The sequence below is a fragment of the Talpa occidentalis genome, unplaced genomic scaffold (assembly GCF_014898055.3).
Source record: "Talpa occidentalis isolate TD23 unplaced genomic scaffold, MPIMG_talOcc4v2.1 talOcc4.11, whole genome shotgun sequence".
Taxonomy (NCBI): domain Eukaryota; kingdom Metazoa; phylum Chordata; class Mammalia; order Eulipotyphla; family Talpidae; genus Talpa; species Talpa occidentalis.
This window is the reverse complement of record NW_023601104.1, coordinates 42,260,926-42,279,339: the sequence shown is the minus strand read 5'-3', so window position 1 is coordinate 42,279,339 and position 18,414 is coordinate 42,260,926. Positions and strand designations below refer to the sequence as shown.

The 18,414-nt window shown below is 49.7% G+C and overlaps 1 protein-coding gene and 1 pseudogene across 1 annotated transcript; both read left to right on the top strand.

The window, feature by feature from the left end:
• Positions 1-478: 478 nt before the first annotated feature.
• On the top strand, positions 479-5,624 carry LOC119238971 (epimerase family protein SDR39U1-like; annotated as a pseudogene).
• Positions 5,625-14,122: 8,498 nt separating this feature from the next.
• On the top strand, positions 14,123-17,976 carry LOC119238968 (mast cell protease 8-like). The gene is made up of 5 exons (XM_037503159.2): positions 14,123-14,201; positions 16,233-16,377; positions 16,695-16,830; positions 17,068-17,325; positions 17,753-17,976. The coding sequence occupies exons 1-5, from the start codon at positions 14,147-14,149 to the stop codon at positions 17,906-17,908; spliced, it is 750 nt and encodes a 249-aa protein (XP_037359056.1). The 5' UTR covers positions 14,123-14,146; the 3' UTR covers positions 17,909-17,976.
• Positions 17,977-18,414: the final 438 nt, after the last annotated feature.

Genomic DNA, 18,414 nt, shown 5'->3' with positions numbered 1-18,414 from the left:
TGGCCAGACTCCAATCCTGCGCAGGCGCAGTAGGTCCCGGTCGCGATGCGGGTGCTCGTGGGTGAGGGAAGAGTTAAAGGAGTGGGGGGCGGGTGTAGGGAAGATGAGACGGAGATGCAAAACTGGGGGCCGCTCCGAGGGGGGCACAAGGACCCAGGCCTGGAGATTAGGGCTTTCCCTGATCAGGAGACCTGGGTCACCTGCGCCTCGCGGGGAGGGCGGGAAGGACGGGGGAGTCTGGAAACGGGTGGGATGGCCGAGGGGGCCGCGGCGGGGACGCGGGCGTCCCCCGAGGATGGTCACCTCTGGCTTTCCGCGCAGGTGGAGGAACGGGCTTCATCGGGACAGCCCTCACCCGGCTGCTGAGGGCCAGGGGCCACGAAGTGACCTCGGTCTCCCGGAGCCCGGGGCCCGGGCGGGTCTCGTGGGTAGGTCGGGCCCGGGCGGGGCGGGGCGGGGCGGGCGCGGGCTCCGGGCATCCTGCTCTCTCCCCAGGACGCGCTCGCCACGTCCGGGCTGCCCGCCTGCGATGCCGCGGTCAACCTGGCAGGAGAGAACATTCTCAACCCTCCGCGAAGGTCAGCCCGGGCGCTCAAGCTCACAGTCATCAGAGCAGAGGGAGGACAGGAACCACTCTGATGACACCCCTGACCTGTGGAGGCAGGACTGCCGGATAGAAAACCAAACCCATGTCCCGGGCCACTCACCCTGCGCATCGCCTCACACCCACCTGCCCTGAACCCCGCAACCACTGGCTTTGTCCTCAGTTGTAACACTGGATGCCCCAGAAAAGATCCGGGAGGGCAGACCATTTCTCTAAGCCACAAAGCAGGGTTTTACTGGACCAGGGAAGTTTCCTCCTTAGACTGAAAAAACTCACATTTGCATGTGTGTATTTAGTAGCTTTTTAGTTCCCGTTTTTCCTGCAGGTGGAATGAAAACTTCCAGAAAGAGGTTCTTAGCAGCCGCCTGGAGACCACCCAAATGCTGGCAAGAGCCATCTCGGAAGCCCCACGACTTCCCCAGGCCTGGGTCTTAGTCACAGGTGTGGGTATGTGCCAGTCATAAGCTCCTAAATTTAGTCAGGGGAAGGGGGAGCAGAGGGGAGGCTCTTCTACCTGTAGGTGCCCAAGAGTGTGGGGCTTTACGAGACACAGGAACCTTTAGCCCCTGAGTCCAAGTACTTTCATGATCAATGGGGATCCTTGGAGAAAAGGGAAGGAGGGTAACACTGCTCCCAGTGCCAGGAAAAATTCCACCTACTCCCAAACTCCTTGCTTTTCACAGCACATTTCTCTAGGAATAGAATTCCTGGTTCTGTATTTCACCTCGGGGATCAAATAATTTCAATTACAGCATGTTTACCTAGCCCTATTCTGAGTGCCTTACACCTATTTAAGCATTTAGTCCTCACAAACACCCTGTGAGGTAGGTTATTAACCACATTTTGCAGATGCAAAAGTTCTGCCCAGAGAAGTTATGTTACTTGTCATAAAGTTAAGAAATGATGGAGCAGAGATTAAAATCCAGGCAGTCTGGCACCCAAGCCCATTTGTTCTCAACCACTGCTCTCCAGTAGCGGCTCAGCTTAATCCTTCACCAAAGAGTTGTTCCTCCAGGACTGGAGAGATCAGCTCATGACTGAGATCAGAAAATATTCATGACTTGTCTTCCCACGGGGAGATCCCAAGAGCTCAGGTGGGTGAGGCCAAGGGAACCTGTGACTGGTAAAGGTCAGGCACGACCAAGCTATCCAGAGCCAGGGCAATGGACGCTATTCCCGGCAGCTTACTACCTGCCCAGCCTGGCTGCGTAGTATGATGAGGACAGCCCTGGAGGGGATTTTGACTTTTTCTCCAACCTCGTAACCAAATGGGAAGCTGCAGCCAGGCTTCCTGGAGACTCTACACGCCAGGTGGTGGTGCGCTCTGGTGAGAACCCAGGGTTGGGTATCAGACAGGATCCACCTCCTTCAATCAGCTTGGGCCCATGGGGGTGTCAGAAGGGCTGAGCTTCCAGAGTGGGAGAGTGCCACCATTTCTGGCCGGCCTGCAGATGGGAGGATGAAAGTCCCAACACCCTACACCCTCGCTCTGCTGCAGGCTGAATCATAAACCAGTTTGCAAAGTGAGGAAAGGGAAACAGGAGGAACAGAACAGCCAGGCTACCTGGAGGCTGAGGGGCCTCCCTCAATCATCCCTTTTGTCTGTTCTCGGGGTTGTGTTGGGCCATGGGGGCAGTGCCATTGGTCACATGCTATTGCTTTTCCGCCTGGGCTTGGGAGTCCCCATCGGCTCAGGCTGCCAGTTCTTCCCTTGGCAGCCTGAGGCACATAAGGGACTTAGCAGCAGGGACTTATGTCCCCCCTCGCACATATGGGACTTAGCAGTTATCTTGACCCAAGCTGTTGATGCAAACTATATGCAGGGAGTTCTGAATGGAATGCCTCCAGCCTCCACCATTACAAATGCTGAATTTGCCCAGGCCTTGGGCACTGCCCTGGGCCACCCAGCCTTCGTCCCTCTCCCCAGCACTGTGGTGCAATCTTTCTTTGGGAAAGAGCACCCCATCATGCTGCTGGAGGGCCAGATGGTCATCCCACAGAGGACACACCACTGGCTACCAGTATTCCTTCCCGGAGATGGGGCTCCTTGAAGGAAGTTGTAGCCTAAGTGGGGAGGCTCAGGACAGAGCACAAGATCTCAGGAGAAGCTTCCTCGTTAGACTGAAGAAACTCAAGTACTGCTATACTTGAGACCTTTCTGGTTCTGTGGTGCATCATCTTACAAGGCACTCTATGAAGGCTGCCTGCCCCCACTTCTGCTGTCTGGTGACACCCCCAGGGTGGTGTGAGGATCCACTGTGGCCACATCATTGCCCACAGCTGATGACTCAGAAAAGACTACTTGTTCCAACCCAGACAGTAACCTGAGGCTGAGGTGGGGACTAGGAGATGGTATTGACCGATAGAGGTGCCAGAGCCCCAGAAATCATGTCCCTAATGACAGAACCACCGCCCCTTCACCTCCATCCTGCCAAGTCCTTCAGGATAGTTTCTTCAGCCGAGGTGCACAGGCCCTTGCTGTGCTGCAGCCAGACGCAGATGCAGCTGTACATGCCGTAGGTGCACAAGACAGTGACAGCCACAGCCACTAAATCCAGACAGCAGCCCTGCCTCATCCAAGCTTCCTTTCTGAGGGTTATTTATCATCCCTTTAAAATTACAAATGCTTCGAATGAGGCCATTTCTCTTGACTTTTGTTTTTACCAAAACTGGCCTTTGATATTGATTGACCTGAATAGCAAGTCTCTGTGGCCCTAGAAGTTGAGTCCATGGGCAGACAAGGCTCAGTCTTCCCTGCTTTGGGGGCACTTGTGTGGGTCCCACTCAAGCACATGGGCTAAGACTGGCAGAGGACGCCTTTTCCCAAGGAAGTTAGATTGCTAAGCTGCAATACCATGCATAGTGGGCAGCATGCTGGGCACTGGAGAACCAGGACTTGACCTTTTGGTGATCCCTGACCTCTGAATAAACCTCAGACTCATTGAGCTAATGAAAGCAGCCAGACACAACATACCATATAGTGCAAGGTTCCTCTGTGCTTCTCCCACCAGAATAGGACAAGCCTGGCTACAGATACACATGAGAGAAGTGTTGGATCATCCCTCAGGACATTAAAGATGATTAATAACAAGTAATGAGAAATATAATCACTTTATAATTTTGTTTTCTTTTTAAAATTTTCCAACAACTGTAGAAATTAATTGTAAGTAAAAATTCTAAAAACTAGGAAAGATACTATAGTGCCATTGACATACACTTTTAAGAACATGGAGGAAAGGCTTCAGTTGTTGGGTTTTATGAGATCACAGAAAATGGCACTGTAGATCTCATAGGATCCCAGGATTTAAAATTCAATGCTTATGTAACACTCTTTCTGTGGGAGATTGAAATGAATGACACTTTTCCTTCCTCCTTTGCATATTCTTCATGAACTTATATTAACACAATACTCAGAGGGGTAATTTATTTTTAAATAAGATCCACTACTAAGCAAATTCAAATTTATTCACCTCCAAGGTTATATTTGGTAGTGGGCATTTTATTTGGGAGAATGCTATTGCAAATGGAATTGTATTAATTTCTCTTTTTTTGGATTATTCATTGCTGGTGTATAGACTGACAACTGAGCTTGTATGCTGCCATGAATTTATTTATTTATTTTGCTATGGGGGGGATTTTCTATAAAGGTGTAGTCATGTTCTGCCAATAGGTAGTTTTACTTCATTTTTTCCAGTATGCATGTCTTTTATTTCATTGTTTTGCATAATTGTTCTGTTTGGACTTTGAATTCAATGTCAAATAGTGGTGGTGAAGTGGACATACTTATCTTGTTCCTAATATCAGTCTTTTACCACTACATAAGATGATAGCTTTTGGGTTTGAGTAAACACCTTTCATGATGTTATGGAAGTTCCTATTTATTCATAGCTTGCTGAAATTTTTTTCCCCCTTAAAACCATGAATGATTTTCATTTTGTTAAATGAATTTTCTGCCTCTATTGAGATGATCATATATTTTCATTCTATTACTACAGTGGGTTACACTGATTGAATGTCTAATGTTGAACCACCTTAACTTTTAAGGGGTTAATCCCAGTTGCTCATGGACTATAATCCTTTTATTGTGTTGTTGGACTCAATTTGATAGTTTCCTGTGGAGGAACTTTGCATCTGTTTTCATAAAGGACATTGTTCCAGTTTCTTTTGGTATCTTTGTCTGGTTGGTACCTGGGAATACTGGCCTTTCAGAATATGTGAGGATGTATTCTTTCCCTGTTCAATTTGTTCTAAAGAGTTTGAATGAGAGAGCCTCCCTGGTGGCTCAAGGGGTTAAGATGCAACCTGTGAAGCTATCTGTAGCCACTGTGGCACGAGTTCAATCCCCGGCCAGGGAGCTACCCACATGGCACAGCAGACCATTCCTGTCTCGACCACTGCTCCCCTCAGCAGTGGATTTCAGTAGATCTGGCTGTTCTGCTCCCCTGTCTATCTCTGGTGAATCCTCTCACCCCTCAACACCTCTGGTCTGTACCCCAGTTCTTGTATGCTAAATAAGTAAATCTTTAAAAAAAAAAAAGTTTGAGTGAGATTGGTGATAATTCTTGAAATGTTTAGTAGGATTGACCAATGATGCCATCTGAGTTGCTACTGACATTTCTTCATGTCACAGATGAGACAGTGAGATGCTGACATGGGAAAGTACTTTTCCTTTTCACTCATGTCATAAGAGTAGAGAGGGAGCAAGGGTTAGAATTTAGGCATCTGATTCCAAAGTCAGATCTTATCCAAGCTGTGCAAATTTACAGTTCCCTACATTGCCAAGGAATTTGTGAGATAAAGTGTTGCTGAATAATATAGTTTCTGTTTATCTTGCTAATGTAAGCAAGTCTTTTCTCTTAGAGGAGAAAGCTTCCCTATCGTGATGGAAATGTTCATTTGGATCACACAGTTCCTTTCCTTAAAAATATTTTTTTAAAGATTTATTTTTATTTATGCATACAAGAGCTGGGGTACAGGCCAGAGGTGCGGGGAGTGAGAGGATTCACCAGAGATAGAGTGGGGAGCAGAAAAGGCAGATGGACTGAAATACACTGCTGAGGGGAGCAGCGGGCGAGTCAGGAGAGGTCGGCCTCATCATGTGGGTTGCTCCCTGGCTGGCTGGGGATCAAACTCATGCTGCAGAGTCTGTGGATTGCTTCACAGTGCTCAATCCCTTGTGACACCAGGGAGGCCCCTCCTTAAAAATATTTTAAAGGGACCTCCCTGGTGGCACAAGGGGTTAATACACAACCTATGAAGCTATCCGTAGCCACTGCAGCATGAATTCAATCCCGTCCAGGGAGCTACCCACATGGCACAGCAGACCTCTCCTGACTCACCCATTGCTCCCCTCAGCAGTGTATTTCAGTCCGTCTGCCTGTTCTGTTCCCCACTCTGTCACTGGTGAATCCTCTCACCCTCCATATCTCTGGCCTATACCCCAGTTCTTGTGTGCATAAATAAATAAATCTTTAAAAAAATATTTTAAAGTATATTAAAAATCATTTTCTTCTTTTTATCCTGATGTTCTTTCTCTACATTCCCCACAGAATATTGAGCCTGGCACATGAGGAACATCGCCTAGAGCTGGAACCTCTCATATGTCACTTCCAGAGCCTGTTGGAAGTGGCAGGGCCATTCCTTTTAGGTAGTGGCACTAGCACAGTAACAGGATATTCCCACACTGACACATGGCCTTTGCTTCTGCTGCTGTCAACTGATTTCCCTAAATCGTATCACTGTCTTATGTTCTGCCTGAAATCAGAATCTATAGGCATAAGGGGCCAGAAATTGGCCCTGGCCAGTTTCATTTAAACACAAGACTCAGCCATGTTGTTGAGAAGAGTCTTGCCTCAGTTAATTTATCTGTGCATTCCTATTAGGAGGCTTGGATGATGATCAGAATTTCTGGCGTGCTTATAAGATATCAAAAACACTTGAGGGAGATTATGTCAGGGAAGTAGAACTGAGATTGTGTGCTGTAGTGGGAAGGTCACACTTCCATTTGCCTCTGGTGAGAATGGGGGAGAGAGGGCGCAAGGGGAGAGAAAAAGTCTATAGGAAAGAGACCCAGCTATGGGATTTTCAGAAGTTTGGCATATACTAGTCACCCTGTAACTTCCACTTGTAGCCAAATCTGTGAATAATTATGTCCCAGTCACCAACAAGAAGCAAGGCTTGGATGTTAGGTTGGGGACAGTTCAGCAAAAACGTGGCGTGAGTAAAAGCCTGGGGTGCTGAGAGGGCTACAGAGGAAGACAGGAAAGTGGGTGTGGGTTTGTACACTGTGGTCACTTTCACTGACCTGTGCACAAGTATAACAATACAGACTCAGAAAAATCTTTTCTGCACTGCTGGGAAGGGAGTCACTTAGAAGTTACGGGTCATCTGGGTTGTGGTGTCTGTCAACGTAGATGCGATCTTGGACCACACTCAAGACTTCTTAACACTACCCGACATGAGGATCTTTACCCAGAAACTTTGCCTGCTAAGGCCATTTCTTTAACCAGAAGGTCACATCTTAACTTTCACAGGAAGGGGTTCTTTCTTCCCCATCACATCTAGGGTTAGGGGTGTGTACTATCAAGTCTCTACAGGATGTGGCAGATGGTTGGGTTTGGGGTAGGTGAGAGGGCGGCTGCTGAATCATTTGCAGAACCTCTAATATGTTTGTGTATAGACTTTCTGTTTCTCTATATATAATATTCAGAGACACTTAACAATTTTTTTTTTAGAAATTCTAATTCTCTTCTCAAAATTCTTTTGTCATATATTCTATTTTCCCTTCAGTGTTGGTACAACATATTTTGTTGTAAATTCTCCCTGCTATTAAGTTCCTCTGTTTCTGACCAAGAACCAGGAGGCAGCCCTGGACCCATACAAGGACAGAACAGAAGACCGGGAAAGCCAGCCCGCCCTGCACATCCTCCCCGGAGAGAGCAAGGGCTGCAGAGAGCTGCTGGGCCCCGAGAGCCCCATCCACAGGAACTATGACAGGATGGCACACGTGACACCAGGGCCAGAGACCCCAGAGCTGGGCTGACGCCGGGAGCAGGAGCTTCTATCGTGTACACATTCACTGTACACTTTACCCAGCCACCTTTTGTGCCACTGTACTCTCCTTGCTTAATCACTGGTCAGAACCTCCAACATGAGACTGCAAATGGCCCCTTGTTCTGGTCTGGACGCCTGGGAACTGAGGGTCCAGCTGTGATTGGACCAGGTGTCAGTCTCCAAGGCGCTGCCCTTGCCCTTGGACTTGAGGACTCAGCTTCCAGCCATTCACCCCACTCCCCTCTCCTGGCACCACAAGCTAAGGCTGGCTGTGCAGCTGCCAGTGTCTCAGCTATGTTCACAGAAATCCCTACTGGAAAATGGTGCTCAGTGAGCACTGAGGAAATCACGGGGCACATCAGTGGGGTTAGCTGGGTCCCTTTCTCCCAGAAATCTCATCTCTGCCTCAGCCTCACAGCACAGGGCATCAGACAGTTGTTTCCTGAGCCTGTAGACGATATAACAGGCCAAAGGAAAGGTTTGTCCCAAGAAGGCGTCCCTGGACTCTGTTCAGTGTCCCAGAGCAGAGCGCTCTCTCAGGTAAATGAAGTCCTACCAGATGCATGTAGAAGGGAGCACTGGGGTGGGGGTGGGGCACCCAGAAGGCCTTCAAATAATAGAGGTTGTCATTTGGCAGCTGTTTTTAGCCCAGATGCAGCATAGGGGGAATCAGCAGTAAGAGAGACACAGGGCATTGCTATTAACCCACACCTTGCCATGTGCATAGCCTGTATAATTTTTATATTATGTTACTGAATTCCCCACCTTCTGCAGGGGATTGACCATAACCACATTTAAAAGTGAAACAGAGGGCCTCCCCGGTGGCGCAGTGGTTGAGCGCTGGGTTGCGAGGCTGCCCGCAGCCTCTGCAGCGCCAGTTCGATCCATGGCTGCTCCCCGGCCACCGCAGGAGGGTCCCACATGGCGCGCAGACCTCTCCTGCCTCCCGCTGCTCCCCTCAGCAGTGTATTCTGTCCTTCTGCCTGCTCTGCTCCCCGCTCTGGCTCTGGTGAATTCTCTCACCCTCCCGCACTTCTGACTGTACCCAGTGCTTGTATAAATAAATAAATAAATCTTTAAAAAAGGAAAAGAATTTAAATAAATAAATAAAATAAAATAAAAGTGAAACAGACTCAGAGATATTGGGTGATGAGCCCGAGGTCACATGGTTACACACACACACACACACTCACACACAGGACGCAGGCTGCCAAGCTGCACTTTCCTCTATACATGCTAAGAAGTGGTGAAGCCACATTGGGCAGATGTGAGCAGAACAGAGTGTTTTCACAGTTGAAGTTCTCCCAGAACAGCTGTTCACGTGACTCTGCTGCTGTCTCTCAGGGAAACATTGCAACAAGGGCCCAAAAACATCTTCGGGGACTGCGGTGATGGTGGGTTGGGCAGAAGGAGAGCTGCGAGCCTTTCTCTCCCAGTTGGAAAAGACCTGACCTGGGAGTGGAGTCCAGGCTCCTGTTCAGTTATGAGGCTCCATTGTCATTTCTGGGCCTCCCCCTGTCCCTGTGAAAGAGGACGAGGCCACAGCAGACACTCCCTAGTCCTGTTACTCATGAACCTCCCTCAAGTGAACTATGTGTCAAGGCTGCTGTTGGAAACCATGTATCTGTACCTACTCCTCGGTGTGTACCTACATATACATACACTGACACGGTATGTTTTTATGATACAAATTGTGTATATTACACTTATGTATACATGTGTACACATATTCTTGTGTGTGCTTCCGTGGATGGTTGTATTTTTCTTGATTCTACAAACAGTTGAACGAGACAGGCGGGAAACAGAAAGGCACCCTGAGTCCATTATTGACTGTAGGGGAGCGAGTGGGTCAGTCGGGGTGGGGTTGGGGGTGGCTGATCATTGTGCCTTTGTCCCCACAAGCTCCAGCTTCCCAAGCACCGAGCAGGGCAAGAGGGTTGTTCATCCTTGGCTTGAATTCTCGGCTGTGCTGCTACAGCCTCTACTGACACCCCTACAGGCCCAGGACTCCCTAGTTCTGGTCTGGAGAACCAGTATTTCTTGTCCCCGGCAAGGAGCAGAGGCGCTCAGGGACCTGAGATGCCAGAGGTGGGTCACAGCCAGGAGCAGCAGCTGCTCCTCACGCGCGCTCAACTATGCTCTCCTTTTCCCTTCCCCGTCCACGTTAGCCTCCCGGCCTTTGGTGGGAACTGTATTCTCCTTGCTTAATCTTTTGTTTGGGGGTGTTTTTCCACAAGGAAAAGGCATAGACCCCTTCACTTTCCCTCTCTGAGCTTCATCTTGATATATCTGTCTCACGACACTTCTCAGCATTCAAACAGAATATGAAGTCATTGCTCTCACCTCATTTTGAAAGTGGCCAAGATCTTTGAGATGTTCTGTTACAGAGGCCTTTGTGGGTAACAAGACGTGAGCAGCACATCTTCAAGGTTAACAGGAATCAGGGGGGAGATATAACCCCCATGTGAAAATGGATTTTTATCGGGGGGGCCGGGCGTGTGTGTTGGGCTCGGGGAGATGTGCACCCACAACCATGGCTGAAGTTGACTCCAAAGCCACAGGTCAGATTGGCGTCCAGACCTGGGAGTGGGGGCGCCGGGCAGGCCAGGTGCAGGGGACCCAGAGCCAGCAGAGTCTGACCCCACAGTGTGGCCTCCACACCCAGAACTGAGTGTCTCTGTGGTCACCAAGACCTTGGATATCAAGGATGTGGCAGTGACCGTGATGTCTGGGCTGAAGGCACCACCTGAGCCTCCCTGATGTGGTGTGACTTCAGGAAGAAAAGGAACTGTGCTGTCTTCCATCTCAGCGTTCAGACTGTACCTCACACCCCAAAGCAGTCTGTCCAGTTCTTCAACAGACTCTCCCTCCCTTCCTTCAGGTGACTATGCTCAGGTGTGCAGTGAGGGTGTTAGACCGGGAGCCGGGTTACCATGCATGACCAGGAGACTGGCTCAGAGACTGACCGTGTTTCACTAACCCGAGTTTCTTCTGGAATCCCTGCATTAGTGCGACATTCCTCTTGAGAGTTCCTTTTCCATGTCCACCGCAGGAAACCCCCCAGATACTGAGAATAAGGTGCTATAGGGCACATCAAGTCTCTGAGGAAGCAACTGGTGTTCAAAAAAATCAGGTAAGACTAATTCCCTCTCTGTTCCTCTGCCCCTTCTGTCCCCGCTCTGGAAGCACAGGAGGAACCTCATCAGGCACTTGACAGTCTGCACTCGGGATAGCCGCAGGCAGGGTGCAGTGGGTGCAGCCCTCCTCTCCAGGACACACCTCCGGTCCCCTCTGCTCTCCTGATGGGGCTGGGAGGCCACGCACCTCCCCCAACACGCTCTGATGGAAATTCTCAGAGCTCAAGGCTGGGACCTCCTAGACTGGGTTTCAGTGAGCTTTTCCATATCTCCTGCCAAGCTTGCTTGTCAGGTAGGAAACAGATCAGAGCAGAGAGGCAGATCCACCCTCCCCCAAACTCTACCTGGTGAGCCGCATAATGAGCAGGGTTAGGAGTATGGACTCGAGAGGGAATGCTCAGATATTCTCCTTGCATCTATCTTCTCCTGGCCAGCGCATGGTATAGAAGAGGCAGGAGTGATGCCCAGGTGGGGACAGTTATTCTGAATGAGAGGTCCTCACTCCTGGTAAAGAGAAACCCAGTGGCCTGTACCCCAGTTCTTGTATGCATAAATAAATAAATCTTTAAATAAAAAAAGAGAAACCCAGATTCTCAGCAGGGTTTTCACATATCTCCATGTCCCTGAGGACATCAGTGGCCCTTAGACGAAGACACTGGCTTCTCAACTCCTTCATTAGTTGTGAAATACCCAGACAGTGGAGAGCCAGGCCTCTCATCCACCTGGAGCACCTTCAGGAGATGGTGGGAGGACCCTTGGCTTCATCCTGAGGCTGGCAGCAAAGGACGCATCAAGCAGCTGGTGTGTGGCCTCCTGCCTTCCTGCTCTCTCTGTCCTTGCACTCGCCCTCCAGGCCGTGTACCCATGCTGTTTGCCCCGGAACCTGTCACGTCCCACTGACAGGCAGGCATAAGGCCGAAGACAGGAACATTGGCGACACTTACATGTATGGAGGACTCTCCACACTGCAGACACAGACAGCAGACCGTCTCCCCAGGGCGGGGCAGAGGACAACTGGGATTACATCTGAAGGGGCTCAGAGACTCCCTTTTGGAAGAGGAGGAAGGTTGAGGTGGAGGTGCAGGGGGTGACAGGACAAGGGGTGTGGACTTGGTGCCCCCACACTTTGCACCCCATCATGGTGATGGGTAAAGCTGATGTTCTGTGTACTTTACCACAATAACATGTAGTCACAAAATGCAAGACTCCTCTGTGCCCAGAAGGAACTAAGTGATCATGGTCAGAAGTTATTGGAGAAAGTGGGCAGCGACCTCCTCGTGAACCCCTTTAGCAACTGGGGTGTCTTCAAGGAGAAAAGGCACCATGTCTGTCTCTGTTCACCCCCTGGTAGCCCTACACCACTCTCCCCCTGTGAACAGGCCCCTGAAGCTGAAACCTGGTGTGAGCTGGGCCCAGTGGGGCATCTGAAGAAGCGGAGCTGGACTGGGAGGAGGAGCTCTAGGGGGAAGGGCGGGGTGGGGGGGGTGCGCGGTAGGGGGCGCTACCGATTTCCATGCTCTTTTGTCCCATTCTGAGTTCTCAAGGCTGTCTGGGTGTCTACACTGACGGTTTGGGTCTGTTCACTTGTCTGTTATTTGTTCCTACTAAGTGGAGATATTTTCAGCGACTTTATCTTTAATCACTTTTCTGCCCTGTTGTCCGGGGTGGAGGGAATCCTGCCCATTTCCATGCTCCCTTTTCCTACTTTGAGTTCACTGACCTTCCTAATGTCCACATTAATGGTTGGGATTTGTTTCATGAAAATTGAAACTTTTCAGTCATTGTTGCCTCCATACTTTTACTCCTTCATTCTCCCTCATCTTCTTGGGCTCATACTATACATCTGTGCATTATTCCAATTCTCCAGGCTTCATGCACTTTCCATTTTGCTTTCTGGTTACTGAAAATTACAGAGAAATTACAAATTCATTCATGAAGACCACAAAGCAGCTTTGTCTCCTGACAAGTGGCTAAGCTTAGGTCTGGGCCTCTGTCCCAGGTCAGAGCAGCTGAATCATGAGCAGGCGGGGTAGCTGAGACAGGGGGATGAGGGGCCTGGGCCAGTGTCACATGCACACATGCCTGCCCTGCAGGATGGGCTTAAGCCTGTGAGTGGATCCTCCTGCCTTCCCCTGATGGAGCCAGTGAGGTGGAGGGGGAGCTCCAGGTAGTGTCCCAAGAGTTAGTGGAAAATTCTCTATCAGAAAAAGTGAAAGTGCTGCCCAGCAGATTGGAAGTCAACTATGGAAATTATGAAAACCTCGTGGTTTGTGACAAGATGCCTTCAAATGATAATCAATAGCTCTAGGTCATATTACATGCTTTCATCTTTGATTTTCTAAGTTGCCAAAATTTCATAAATACAATCTACTGGGTACTTAACTCAAAGTGTCCAACATAGTTACTTAATGACTCACCCCAACATTGCAGAAAAGACTTGGGGTTTGCAACTTGGGTGTGAAGAGAGACAAAAATCATAAAAGAGCAGGACATAACAAGTTATTAACACAGTCACACCTGGCACAGGAAGGAGAATAAGAGGACACTTCACATGTTTCACCTTCTGGTAATCAGAGGTGCAAAAGAAGAATGATGTCCAGTTTCAGAGATCGTAGTCTTTTCCAATCTGTGTTAATTTAAGAAAGAACACAGAGAAGTAATGTAATCCAATGGTATTTTCTTGTATACCAAGTAGATTCACACCTCGAAATGTTTCCACCTGGGACACTCAGAATGACTGACAAAGCTGTCCTCCTCAGTCTCTGCCTCTATTCCCAAAACTGCTTTCATACAGAGAACATACACCTTTGACCTAGCAACAAGTTCAGAGCAACACTGACCTTAGGATGAACCTGGCCTGGCCCACACATGACCTCAAGTAGAGTCTCTGTTCCTCACCCACCCCCAGCAGTTTCTGCTTGGCTGAACTTACCAACACATGATGGATGACCAGGCTCTTGACTATGTGTTTCAAGTTTACCTGGTAGGATTGAACAGGTGCTCACATCTTAAGAAGCACTTGCCTAAACACAAATTTAGGTGACTGGAGTTATATTCCATCACTAGATGGTCTGTGTTAGAGTGGGGGGACACCCTGCAGGCAATGCCCAATCCCCAGGCCCAGGCCAGGGTCTTCTCTTCCTGGGCGTGGTCACACCTCCATGGCCTAGGGATGTGGTTCTTGCAGCTACCCCACCACACACACCAGAAGGAAGTGGGATATGGTGAAATGCATAACTAAAGAATATATTTAAGTGGTGGCTGAACCCGCCCCTTCTTACTTCACCTCCAGGATTGAAAAGCTGGAGGGAGGAAGCAGGGACCACATCGGACCTGATCAGCCTCAGAGAAGATGCTGCCCCTCCTGTCCTTGTTGGCCAGTGTCCTACTCTCCGGGGTTGAAGGAGGTAAGTGACCCTCTCTATTCTCAGCTCCACCTCCACCACACAGGCTTACTCCACTCGTGACACTTCCATAGTGTCCACTGAGGCTCCTTTGAGCCTTCCTTGCTCAGTCTACTCCCAGAAACTTGCTGAAACCCAGACCTCTATCTGAATATACAGGACAGAAATCACAGCAAAGGAATCTACTCCCACGAGACCTGGGGTGTCAGCTCCCTTCTATGGCTCTCGCTCCTGTCACCTGAACAGGGACTTATATTTAGGATGAACAGGATGCAGTGGAGGGGAGAGCTGGAGTTGATGTCCATAATTTCCATTCTGCACACCTAAGTCAGGTTAAGTGTCTGCTATGGCAGGAACTGTCCTCTTCACTAAGAGTGAAGGCGTTTTCTTAAATTCAGGGCCCAATTGTCACCTTTTCCCTGTCCCCACTCTCTGGCCACTCAAATCTACCAGAGGAAAACTCAGACACTAAATGAGCCATGGCTTGTGCCCTCACCATGCTCCCAAGGTCTAATGGACACTGACTCCCACCAGGCTCACTCCCACCCCATCCCCATCCCACTCTGATTTTCAAATTTGTCTAATCTGCCCCCTCGATCCTCTAGTCAATTTCTAAAAAGACAAATCTGTGCTGGGAATCAAATTGCATTAGCACCACTCCTCTCTGCTGCTGACAAAGGAACTGGAGTATTCACTGTGTGCCCAACAAGCCTTTTGGTGTATTTACCATGCGGTTGACTCAGGATGGGGAAAATGAACCCTGAGTTTTCCACTGCTCAGGATCCAATATTTCGGGTCTGAAAATAGGGCAAGCCTGGAGTAGGAGGGACACAGGTTGGCTGAGAAATGTGTGACAGAGAATCAACCAGGCTAGGTCAAAGCAACTAATTTCAGGTCGTGAAGACGTCTATCCTGAGCACACATCTGCTGCACCTCCCCCTGCAGTGACCTTTAGGGCTAATGGCTTTCGCCACGGTCCCTAGGTCCCGCTGGGCAAGGAACCAACGCTCAGGGGGAGAACAGCAAAACCCCCTGAAGACATAGATAAGACGGAAGCCTGTTGAAAGATAACGACCACCAGGAGCCACTACAGGAATGCTGTCCGCCGGGAAACTTATCTCGCCTTCTCAAGACCCACAAACTTTATTCTAATACAACTGTCTCTCTAAAATCTTTTCTCTCTCTCTAAAATCTTATCTCTTTCTCTGTCTAAAAGGTCATTGGTTTGCTGATTAAAAAATAACATACGAAATCTAATAACTAGGCTAATTCAAATGAAACGTTACTAAACTCTGTGTATTAATAGAACTGTTAGCTTAATAATTTCTCTGTTGTATGCTTAGCCTTGTTAGCATTAATCTTAATGATAAAAATATTACATTGTGAAAAGTAAAATTCACCCGTGTTAATTAATAGTAATTTAGTGGTAGTGAGTAGTTAAAACAAAAAGTAATCATATAAAACAAAAAGAAAAATTAATAGCCTAACTACTTAGGAATGCGCCTGGGTCCAGATGTAAATCACTGCCCTGGCAATGATAAGCTAAACCTATAAGCAAGCTGATCTCTTCACTGATGTTTGCCATTCCTATGCTTTTAGAAAACATATATATACTGGTCACCAACTCAAATTAAATTACACTCAGATTTACACTCTCTCTTGAAGTGTGTCTGTTTGTCATTTCTTTAACCGAATCCCTGACCACCCTGCGCAGTCTCTCAACCCTGAGACGGCCTCATTGTTCACTGCGGTGCTGGTCCGGGCACACATCCTTCCCCAGGACATGTGTTTGAGGGTTTGATATTCAATAGGGCAGAGCTCCCCGCTCCACAGAGGAACTGAGAACCAGGCGAGGAAACATTCCCATGCACCCAATGAGCTCAGGAGGCCCGAGTCCATATCCCAAGGTGTTGGGTCCTTGAAGACCACGACAGCCCACCCCAGCCTGGGTCATCTCATCCGTTGTTTCAGCCTGCAAGGCAAAGCCCGAATCTTTTCTATGAACAAAGAGATCCAGGGAAGTTTCTCTTTCAGGGGAGATCTACTGGGGAAAAGAGGCCAAACCACACTCCCGGCCATACATGGCACGTGTACATTTCTATGGTAACCGAGGAGGTTATTGTGGGGGTTCCCTGGTGCAAGACAACTTCGTGTTGACAGCAGCTCACTGCGAAGGAAGGTGAGGAGAACAAATGGGGCCTTAGCATCCTGGGACCTCCTACACGGCACCAGGCCATTCAGGAAGTTCCTGAGCACACAAAGGAGCCCCGTGATCTGTGTCGACTGGCAGAGCCAGTGTGGGGTTCCTGGAACATGGGGGCAGGGGGTTCTGCTGAAGCACCATCAAGGCCTGGGTCACCCCTGCACAGCAAGGAAGGGGGACACCCACCCTCCCCTCCTTCCAATCTACTCATCTGGGGGTCTAGAGGCTGTGCTTCAACCTGCCCTAAAAGACTGCGCTGAAGCTCCTGACTTCACATCTTCCTTGTTTTACAGGGAAATGACTGTCATGATGGGAGCTCACAACATCAAAAAGAAGGAAAACAACCGGCAGGTCATCCGTGTGATCCAAACCTTCCCCCACAAGGACTATGATGCTGAGACACATATCAATGACATCATGCTGTTGAAGGTACCGTCTTGCTGACTTTCAGGGCAACTGCACAAGTCACAGGAGCGAGCACCCCACCATGGGTATGAATTCCCACCTCCCTCCAACTGCATGCTCGTCCTGGGTCAGTGAACAGAAGGAGGGTGGGGAGAAGACTCTCGCAGGGTTGCGGGAGGGCAGTGGGTACAGGCAGTCTCCCCACAGGCCTGAGCCCAGTGTAGGCCAGGACATGAACTCCCCACTCTCCTTTCTGACCAGCTGAAAAAAAAGGTCCAACTCACCAAGACTGTGAAGCCCATTGCCCTGCCGCGTCCTCGGGACTGGGTGAAGCCCGGGCGGGTGTGCAGCGTGGCGGGCTGGGGAGAAATGGCAGATGGCAACTTTCCAGACACACTTCAGGAGGCGGATCTAAAAGTGCAGGCTGAGAAGACGTGCAAGGATCTCTTCCCAAATGACTACAACAACACCATCCAGCTGTGTGTGGGAAAACCTAAGTCCAAGAAGGCCACTGCAAGTGTAAGGAGACAATCCCCTTCCCAGTCTTGCCCCAGGGTTTCTGTGACATTGGGGTGCATGACCAGGGTTCTCCCATATCACAGTGTTCAGTGGCCAGGTTCCACTCGTGGGTAGAGGCACATTCTTCCCAGCACAGGGGCAGGTCTCCCTCCATCAGCCTCTAGGCCATTGTCCTGGGGTAACAAGAAGTAGCCTGGGCATGGGCTGCGCTGAAGGGGACACAGCCAGCATCATCAATGGGGGGAGTCACACAGGCCTGGATGCTGCTCGTGCCCCTACAATCAAAGCCTGATGTCTGATGAACATTCAGTCCATTCCCTGTGACACCTGAACCCTGAGAGAGAGGCGAAAGGACCGGGGGATGATGAACCTTAGAGTTTGGAAGCCAGAGGGCCATGACTGAGACTTGTCCCTTTTCTCTCCTCAGGGGGACTCTGGGGGCCCGTTGGTTTGTAAAGGTGTGGTCCAGGGCATCGTCAGCTATGCTTACCAGAGTCCTGAGTTACTTCCCCAGGTCTTCACCAGAATCTCCAACTTCCTGCCCTGGATCCACGAAACAATGAAACTTTCCAGGGGTAACTAGACCACTGCCACCTGTTCGTGGTCTCCATCTAAATGTGGGGGCCACCATCTGACTCTTAATAAACACCACCTCCCAGTGAGAGTATTTGTGTTCTCTCTTTTGAATGAAATCAGCCATGTACCAGGTCAAACTCCCTGACTTCTCCTATCCTCCCATCGCTCCCTCCCCTCTGCCCACACATGCCACCAGCTCCCACCTGTGCCTCCCCAGCCCATCCACAGTGGCACAGGTGGACCCTCTGCCTGGCCACCAGGAGGAACTGTCTCCCAACAGAATAATGGAACTCACTTCCCAGAGACCCTCAGGGAGGCTCCTTCCTGGATCCCAGCCCAACACCCAAAGCAGATGACTGGGAGGAAGCATGTGTGGCCCCACTTCCCACACCTGATGTAGGCCATGTCGCAGGAGCTCCTCCTATTCCTGAGCCCCCATCTTGGTCTCCCTGTGGCTACAGCTCAGCGGGATGTCTGCTCTGGGCTCTGTCCCCACCAGGTCCTGTTTGCCAG